Source organism: Pseudorasbora parva, chromosome 2, assembly GCF_024679245.1.
Source record: "Pseudorasbora parva isolate DD20220531a chromosome 2, ASM2467924v1, whole genome shotgun sequence".
NCBI classification, from domain to species: Eukaryota; Metazoa; Chordata; class Actinopteri; order Cypriniformes; family Gobionidae; genus Pseudorasbora; species Pseudorasbora parva.
Genome location: NC_090173.1, coordinates 34763216 through 34772736, shown reverse-complemented (window position 1 = coordinate 34772736; position 9521 = coordinate 34763216). Strand labels below are relative to the sequence as shown.

At 35.7% G+C, this 9521-nt stretch overlaps 2 protein-coding genes across 2 annotated transcripts; one reads left to right on the top strand and one right to left on the bottom strand.

Moving 5' to 3' along the window:
* Window positions 1–1558: 1558 nt before the first annotated feature.
* On the bottom strand, window positions 1559–2860 carry timm29 (translocase of inner mitochondrial membrane 29). Its single transcript, XM_067417711.1, has 2 exons — window positions 2721–2860; window positions 1559–2426 (listed from the first exon to the last, which is right to left on the bottom strand). Exons 1-2 carry the CDS (start codon window positions 2815–2817, stop codon window positions 1771–1773), a joined length of 753 nt encoding a protein of 250 aa, XP_067273812.1. The 5' UTR covers window positions 2818–2860; the 3' UTR covers window positions 1559–1770.
* Window positions 2861–3385: 525 nt separating this feature from the next.
* LOC137041425 (protein YIPF1-like) lies at window positions 3386–8942 on the top strand. Its single transcript, XM_067417697.1, has 9 exons — window positions 3386–3696; window positions 3790–3867; window positions 3945–4087; window positions 4198–4278; window positions 4804–4891; window positions 5013–5129; window positions 5367–5533; window positions 5621–5803; window positions 7012–8942. The coding sequence occupies exons 2-9, from the start codon at window positions 3837–3839 to the stop codon at window positions 7099–7101; spliced, it is 900 nt and encodes a 299-aa protein (XP_067273798.1). The 5' UTR covers window positions 3386–3696; window positions 3790–3836; the 3' UTR covers window positions 7102–8942.
* The last annotated feature ends 579 nt before the right edge of the window (window positions 8943–9521 follow it).

The following is a 9521-nucleotide window of genomic DNA, read 5'->3' as shown; positions in this document are numbered from 1 at the left end:
ATGAACTATATGCCAAAATCATCAGTATTAAAACAATAAAAGACCTGAAATATTTCAGTTGGTGTGCAATGAATCTAAAATATATGAAAGTTTAATTTTTATCATTACATTATGGAAAATAATGAACTTTATCACAATATGCAATTTTTTTTTGAGAACCTGTTTACCAGTAGTTAGCATGACACCATTACATCGAACCCACCTTTGCTGATACTCTGTTGCCGCAGTTCTTCGGTAAATAAATCCTGTTCAGCCATTGGTGAAATGTCCGTGGGCTTCAAGAGATTTATAGTTTTTAAATTATTTACTCGTATTTGCTCTTATACACTAAAATATAGCTGACATTGTCGAGGTATGAGGATAGTAGCCTAATGCGGAGTCGCTCCAACTTTCTTCAGTCAGCTATGCATCTATGTTCTGAGTGGATAACAATTTCTCCAAATAACGGCATTTTTCTAGCTTATTTTTCTCGCGGTGCTTTTCCTTCAATGTTCTTCTGCTTCTCCCGTTATGCGAGTTATTGAACGATATCTACTATTATAATCTCTTCGATAAGAGTAGTGTTACCTCAAAAAATGACGCCGTGGTGACGTCACACACAACAAACCCAAGTTATGCAGGGTTATTGAAAGCACATCCAGTTGCATCTAAACGACAAAAATTTTAGAGAACTTGGATTTTTTTTAAACCAAAAGGGTTGAAAAGGGGTAACAAGTTGGTATTGCCATATAAAATAATAAAGAAAAGTGTTCCAAGGGACCTAGTAGTATGTACTTGTGAGAAATGAGCCGTCATTACTCCCCACAAGGGGGAGTAACACTGATTTAAGAGTTTAATGGGGATTTATATATATATATATATATATATATATATATATATATATATATATATATATATATATATATATATATATATATAAAAATAACATTTGAAAGTGTTTTTAGAAAGGAAGTTAAATTTCTATTTATTTATTTTTAATTTAAAGGTGATTGTGAGATGCTGAATAAATTATCTCCAGATAGTATCTGTTCTTACATTTAAAAAAAAAAAAAATATAGATGACCACAATGTAAATAAGCATTTGGCTTTCTTGCGTATTTTATCCTTGACAGATTTGTTGTTTGAACAATCTGTATACAATATATTTCTTGTCTAATTAAACAACCAAACACATGATCCTTCAGAAAATATTTCTAATGCTGATTTGCTTCCCAATAAACATGTTTTAATTATCATCAATGTTTAAAAGAGTTGTATGAATAGAAATTTCAAAAGAACAGCATTTATTTGAAATATTTATTTTTGTAAATATTAGTCTATCTATCTATCTATCTATCTATCTATCTATCTATCTATCTATCTATCTATCTATCTATCTATCTATCTATCTATCTATCTATCTATCTATCTGCATTGCTACCTTTATTGCAAAATATAGCAAACATAAGTAAACAAAAGATATCGTTTAAAGAAAACTTTGACAGAAATTTGACAGAGATATCTTTGATCAGTTTATGTAGTGTTGTGCTGTTGTGTCATTGTAAAACAAGGCCAGGCATCACTGCAGATGTTTTAATGTACTTATTTGCACAACTTTAGCAGTAACAGACAAAATTATAATGCTGCTTCCATAAGCACCTTATCATAATGATTTCCACTAACATATCTTATTTTCATTTCTTATCAACAGCTTATTCTTGAAAGCATATTCACTAGGGTCATTTTTGAGATAACACAAAGTTAACACGTTCACAAAAAAGTCTTTATTATCTATGTTGTGTTGCTTTCTTTTCCTTTAACAGATATGGCCATGTCTTTTTGTATACTACCTAATTCATTGCTGTCATCTTCCATCACCACAGCTTTCCATGATTCCTGATGAAGCTTTTCGTTCATTTCAGTTATCTGGGGTGATGGGGGGACTGTTGCCACCAAAGCAGGAGGAAGATGTTTGAACTCCTCCTCATTTATATCAAAATCCTTCATTTTATTTTCAAGCACCCACCAGCGTCCCGCAAATCCCACATCCAGCACACGTTTGGGCAGCTCTGTCCAGGGCACAGAGATTGCTGAACAATGTGCCTCATACAGGCTGGATTCAGAATTGTAGTCTGTGTAATAAGTCAAAGAGGCAATGCCCAAACTGACATAGCGCAGTTTGCCCTCATTTCGCAGTTTCACAAGGCTCTGGACGTGGCCATCTGAGGTGGCACTGCGTATCCATGGTGACAGGAGAGCCAGCCGGTTAGAGGTTACTAGCAGGCTGGTCTCAAAGGAGTCATCATCTGGGTTGGTGTAAAAACAGGCGTACATTCCTCCCAGAAGACCCAGGTACACTGAAGCTTTGACAGGTCGCTCCCTGGCCCCCAAAACTGCCTCACGACAAGCCTCCTTATAATCGCTTAAAAGGCTACGGCACCATACACCTGGAAACAGTGAAAATAGCAGAACTTTTTCCCTACTGACACATACGTAAAACATGCACTAAAAAAAACATGCAGTACGGAAGCATCTTCATCACGTGCAATTAAAAAAATTGTTAGCAAACTAATACACAGTTCTATTTGTGTATATACAATTAACATGCCTGCACTGCAGTAATTTCTATGATTAACGTAACTAAAATAAATGTAACGTTACTTGCGTGACTGACCACCTAAAGGTAATATGAACTCTATTTATGTGGGAAGCAAAAAAGAAAACCGTAACGTTAGTCTTACCTGCGCGACTGTTAATGAGTCTTTGCCATCTTGTGCCCTTGGTTGTCACCGTAGCTGCTGTGGAGCACCATCTCTTCAGCAGCCACGAGGCGGCCATGCTAGCAAATGAACTCACGAACTGTGACAGGTCACAGTTCACGGTGGTTATAGCACAGGAAGAGATTCCAGCAGGTCGTTTACAAGGCTGGCCCAACCTTTCTTTTACTGTCTATGGGCCCAACGTAGAAACGTTGGCGACGGTGAAACCGAAGGAGAAGAGCCAAAATGGCGAGACGTAAGGCCAGCGTACGGCACGTGAAATGTTATTGGTCCGGTGAAGAAACACAAAATCCCGTTTTTCCGTTCCACCATACAAAAATACAAAAGAGGAGAGGGATATTATTTGTCAATATTTTGTTCAACTAGTGTTTTAAAGCGTTATCATTTTCAATATTTGGATCTGTAATTGTGGGATTTGGCAAGAAAATATTTTTATGCGCTATGAAGATTTTATGACAATTTTATATAGCCTTGTATTGATAAATATATTTTGTCAAAGTATTTAATTATTACATAACCGTCAGAAAATGTTATTTATTTGATCAAAGTTGTCAACAACAAAAAAATAACAGGACACAGAGGTTTTATTTCATACAAACCCTTTTGGTCTAAGATAATACAACGTGCCTTGACGATCTTTAATCCGGTTTTGTTCCGGTCACGTGGTTATGTTTTGACGCACCGGAACCCTGCAGGTGACGTGGAATATGGGGAAGATAATGTTAAATCCCTGTTTATTAAGACGGTCTCACATCTATTCTGGCTTCAATCGAATCGGTCAATTATTTTAAAATATCAGTTGATCAAAAGATAGTGTTAAATAGCATCCAGGCTGACGAAACATATTTTTTTACCTGCTTCCTTGAAAGAAGCTCGATTGTTGAAGTTGCCAGAAGGAGTCAGCGTTTGCATAGAATTGCCATATTGTAGCAGCCAGGTGAGTGAATTAGTCTAAATCTGATCTGATTTTATTGCTGACGGTTGTCGAATGATTTTTTGTTATGTTTATGCCCCTTTTTCTCCTTCGCAGATAATATTCCTATGAGAACTCCCTGAGAGAACTTGTGATCTCCAGTAATGGCTAGTCCAGATGATTTAAAGTTTCAGGGTAATGCCACTGCTATGTGCCACCTTGTTCTTGTCTCACTGTCTATCTGCTTTAATCTCAGTTCTGCACGTTTTCAGAGTTTGAGGAAGCCACCGATCTCCTGTCTTCAAATCCTGGAGCCTCAACCCTCAGTTTATCCAGCCCCAGCGCTGCAGCCTCCTCTGCAGAAGTTAAAGTTGACCTGTCAGATGATGAAGAAAATCAGCAAGAGGGTTCAGAGGTGAGCTGCAGAACAAAACTGGCAAATAAGGGTCACAAGTAACTGCGTGTTTCATATGCCTCTTAGTTTATATTCAGTGGTGTAAGCCAGTTTTTTCATTATTCCCACAGTTGCTTGGAGGTGAAAAACAAACAGGTGGTTTTTGGACGTTTGAATACTATCAGTCGTTCTTCAACATAGATACAGTGCAGGTACATTGTTTTCTTACTTCTTTCATTCTTTATATTCCCAAACAATTAAAAAATCTGGGTTCAATCAAATTGATCCCAACTCGCAACTGCATTCAGTATACTTTACCAAAATTACACTACGGGGTAAAAACAGTAAACCTTTAACATTATTCAACAAATTTATATATATATATATATATATATATATATATATATATATATATATATATATATATATATATATATATATAAATATATATGTATGTATGTATGTGTATATATATATATATATATATATATATATATATATATATATATATATATATATATATATAATATAATATAATATAATATAATATAATATAAGGGGGACCCTGGTTGCTTGGTCATTTAAAGGGTTAGTTTATCCAAAAATGAAATATCTGTCATTAATTATTCATCCTCAAGTCGTTCCAAACCAGTCTACTTGGAGCCACCACACTTAAGTGTGAACATCAACTATTCCAGGGCCCTAGTAATTTTGTGCTGTCATCTTTATTATTGTAGGTGCTGGATCGGATAAAGGGCTCAGTTATGCCTTTGCCAGGTCGGAATTTTGTCAAACACCACATTCGAAATAACCCTGACCTATATGGTAATGTATCATATTATTGTTATTCACTCAAAACATCTATTCACAACACATTTAAACTATTTCAGCATTGCTGGATTATCACGATACTCTCAGACAGTTTTTGTTTCCCTTCCTCTGTCAGGTCCTTTCTGGATATGTGTGACTCTAGTGTTCTCAGTGGCCATAAATGGAAATCTCTACACATTTCTGACTGAGATGGGAAACACAGATTATCACTACAGACCTGAATTCCACAGAGGTGAGAGGGCAGTAGGGACAGGAATTTGTAGAAAATGATTCTACTTCTCATTTCCTGATAATTTTCATAACTTTTAAGAGTAATTGGACCTAACTATATACTTTACAAATATTTTGAACAAAATATAACTTTGTTAACATTTATTTTTAAAATTAATATATGAACATTCAAATTAATTTTTCAGTTTCTGTCAGTCACTTATGAATATACTAAACTACTGGTTTTGTTCTGATGTAGTTTCAATTGCAGCAGTCGCTGTGTTCCTTTATGCATGGCTGGTGCCTCTAGGAGTTTGGGGCTTCCTAACATGGCGTCAAAGTGTTGAGAGGCAGATCAGCGGTTACACATTTTTAGAGACTGTGTGTGTCTATGGTTACTCTCTCTTCATTTATATCCCTACCTCGGTAAGTTTGATACCATGTTCAAAAGCACATCATCAGGTCATACTTCATCATGTTAGACCCAATAAGTCATACTTGATCTGTTTTTAGATATTATGGACCATTCCCCTCTACTGGCTCCAGTGGCTGTTGATTGTCATTGCCATGGTGATATCTGGCTCTGTGTTGGTCCTGACATTCTGGCCGACTGTTCGCGATGACACAAAACTAACAGCTTTTGTTACCATGGCAGTTATAGTGTCACTTCATGCCCTTCTGGCTGTTGGCTGCAAGGTAAGAGAAACTCTTCAGATTAATATTCCCGGTCATATACTACTTATAGGAACACTCCACTTTTTTGAAAATAGGCTAATTTTCCAACTCTCCTAGAATTAAACAGTTGAGTTTTACCATTTTCAAACCATTCAGCGGATCTCCATGTCTGGTGGTAGCACTTTTAAGCATAGTTTAGCATTGATAATTCAATCTGATTAGACTGTTAACATAGCACTCAAAAATGACCAAATAGGGTCATACTTTAGATATTGTTCCTATTTAAAACTTGACTCTCCTGTAGTTACATCATGTACTTAGACCGTCAGAAAAGTTGCGATATCTAGATCGATATGGCTAGGAACAATACTCTCATTCCTGAAAAATGGCTAACTCCTGTCAACATAACCAACTCTTTCACACCAGTCTTATGCTAACACTTTTAATTTGAAACAGTTTGATAGCACTGTGAATAAACATTTAATTTTTTTGTGCTTTCTTTCAAGTCTTGTTACTTTTTTACAAATCAAATGAGTCCATATTTTCTGTAATAACTGTCAACAGATGCCGTTGATTTAAGGTCAGGTGATTTATAATCTGGCATATACTACTATTAAAGTTAACTATAAGTTTGGGGTCAGTATAAAAAATAAATAATTAGTATCAATTAATTTATTCACCAAGGACAAATTAAATGGATCAAATGACAGTAAAGACATTTTCAATATTACAAAATATTTCTATTTCAAATAAATGCTGAACTTTGGTTTCCACAAGAATATTAAGCAGCACAACTGTTTTCAACATTTATAATAATAAAATAAATGTTTCTTGAGCAGCAAATCATCACGTTAGAATGATTCCTGAAGAATCATGACACTGGAGACTGGAGTAATGGTGCTGAAATATATATGATATATATAATATGAAATGTATTCCTGTAATGTCAAAGCTGAATTTTCAGCATTGGTGTCATGATCCTTATATAATAATAAATAAACAGTAATGGTGATCAACTAAATGCAGCCTTGGTAAGCATTAGAGACTTAAAAACATTTAAAAAATATTACTGACCCCAAACTTTTGAACGGTTCTCTATCCTTTGAGAATATCTGAAATATAAATGAATCATAAACAAACTCCCATTCCAATTGTACAGTGCCAGTCATTATTTCTTCTGGTAGATAAACTCAGATTTAGTATTTAATACATTGCTTCTCTCATTTTAGCTCTACTTTTTCCAAACGGCATCACACTCTGGACAACAGATTACCCCAGCCTCAAATCACACAGCACTTACTGTGGGAAAACCTCTATGACCAACTGAATGGGAGCCGAAGAGTCTTTAGATTCAAAGGACATGGAATATACTATGAAGTTATGAAATGGAGTTCTGATAAGCGTGCTAACTCTAGACGCACACATGCATTCCCAGCAAATACATCGAAAGTGTTTCTAGTCTGTAACTAACCCAGCAGATGAAATAACCTCCCTTAAGTCAAATCACAGGAATGATTTACTGATTACTTTAATTTGTACAATTTTTTTTTTTTCTAAAGTGACCAGCTTGATATTATTTTCCTTAAGTGTTATGGTCACCTGTTCATTTATCATATTTTAATTTGGTTGGGTTTTGATCAAATTAAACTTAAGTAATTTAAAAGTAATAATCTTGCTCTACTTTGAACTGATTTGAGGTTTGCCTTAACACCTGACTGCTCTTCTTTCAAGGCTACTTTCTCTCATTGTTGTGTAAAATTGAGAGATGAAGAACATGTATTTAAGTATTAAGTATTTAATTTTGCTTTCCTGGGCAGTTTTCTGTTTGATGACATTGTGGATTAAATAATTATTGTCAGAGTGGACATTTTAATTGAGCTTTTTTGGTATGAATGTATATGAAACTTACTTTGTTCCTCACATTTCTAATGATGTATGCTTTGTGCATATACAGGTGCTGGTCATATAATTAGAATATCATCAAAAAGTTTATTTATTTCACTAATTCCACTCAAAAAGTGAAACTTATATTGATTCATTAAACATATAAGTGTGTTTTACACTCCTTTTGCCTGAATTACCGCAGGAATGCGGTGTAGCATAGAGCCGATCAGTCTGTGGCTCGGCCCAGGTGTTATGAGAGCCCCGGTTGCTCTGATAGCCTTCAGCTCTTCTGCATTGCTGGGTCTGGCGTAAATCGCATCTTCCTCATCACAATACCCCATAGATTTTATATGGTTTGCTAGCCAGTTAAGAACAGTGATACCATGGTCCTTAAACCAGGTACGGGTTGCTTTGGCACTGTGCAGGTGCCAAATCCTGTTGGAAAATGAAATCGGTATCTCCATAAAGTTGGTCAGCAGCAGGAAGCATGAAGACCTCTAAAACTTCCTGGTATAAAGCTGCATTGACCTTGGACCTCAGAAAACAGTGGACCAACACCAGCAAATTACATTGCACCCTAAACAATGATTGGAAACTAAACAATGGACCTCAAGCAACATGGGTTGTGTCTCTCCTCTCTTCCTCCAGACTGGGACCCTGATTTTCCAAGGAAATGCAAAATTTTCATTCATCAGCGAACATAACTTTGGACTCAGCAGTCCTTTTTTGTCTTTAGCCCAGGCGAGAAGCTGTCTGTTGTTTAAGAGTGGCTAGATACAAGGAATGCGACAGCTGAAACTCATATGTCTGTGCATAGTGGTTCTTGAAGTACTGACTCCAGCTGCAGTCCACTTTTTGTGAAGCTTACCACATTTTTTTCCCCCACAATCCTCTCCAGGGTGCGGTAATCCCTATTGCTTTTTTCAACTACATATTTTTCTTCCCTTCGCCTCTTTATTAATGAGCTTGGACACAGAGCTCTGTGGACAGCTAGCCTTTTTTGAAATTTTCTTTTGTGTCAATGCTTGTCTTTTAAACTACCGTCAAGTCAGCAGTCTTCCCCAGATTGTGTAGCCAACAGAACTAGACTTAGAGACCATTTAAAGGCCTTTGAGCTAAAGGTTTTGAGTTAATAAGCTGATCAGAGTGGCAATAGGTGTCTTCAAATCTGATTTTTTTTCACAATATTCTAATTTTCTGAGATACTGAATTTGGGATTTTCCTTTGTTGTCAAATATAATCATCAAAACTATAAGAAATAAACTTTTGAAATATATCAGTCTGTGTGTAATGCATGAATAAAATATACATAGTTTACCTTTTTGGATGGAGTGAAATCAATCAACTTTTTGATGATATTGTAATTATATGATCAGCACCTGTATAAAGCCATGCTCTAGTCTAGTAGAGTAGTTTAACTAAAAACAAACTCACTTCATGTTATTCCAAACACATGACTTTTTCTTCTTTGGAACAGAAGATATTTTGAAGAATGTTGGTAACCAAACAGTTTGGTGCCCAATGACTTCCATTATATTGTATGACTAAAAGATAGTTAACCCAAAAAATGAAAGTTGTCAACACTTACTCCCCTTAAGTTTTTCCAAACCGGTTTGAAACCGAGTTTCCTCCTCCTGTTCAACACAAAAGAAGATATAAATAATGTTGGTAACCTGAAAGTTGATGGAAGCCGTTGACTTTCCTACTATGGAAGTCAATGGCTACCATCAACCGTTTTCTTACCAACATTCTGTAATATATTTTCTTTTGTATTTAACAGGAGCAGGAAACTCATACCGGTTCGGAACAACTTTAAAAAGCATAGCTACTCACAAATAGTTATCTTGTCATTCCC

Bases quoted from the DNA above. Each gene is read 5' to 3' on its own strand.
- timm29 (XM_067417711.1), bottom strand. From the start codon at position 2,817: ATGGCCGCCTCGTGGCTGCTGAAGAGATGGTGCTCCACAGCAGCTACG. The intron at 2,427-2,720 runs GTAAGACTAACG...CACTGTTTCCAG, and splicing joins ACTCATTAACAGTCGCGCAG to GTGTATGGTGCCGTAGCCTT.
- LOC137041425 (XM_067417697.1), top strand. From the start codon at position 3,837: ATGGCTAGTCCAGATGATTTAAAGTTTCAGG. The intron at 4,088-4,197 runs GTGAGCTGCAGA...TTATTCCCACAG, and splicing joins ATCAGCAAGAGGGTTCAGAG to TTGCTTGGAGGTGAAAAACA. The intron at 5,804-7,011 runs GTAAGAGAAACT...CTCTCATTTTAG, and splicing joins TTCTGGCTGTTGGCTGCAAG to CTCTACTTTTTCCAAACGGC.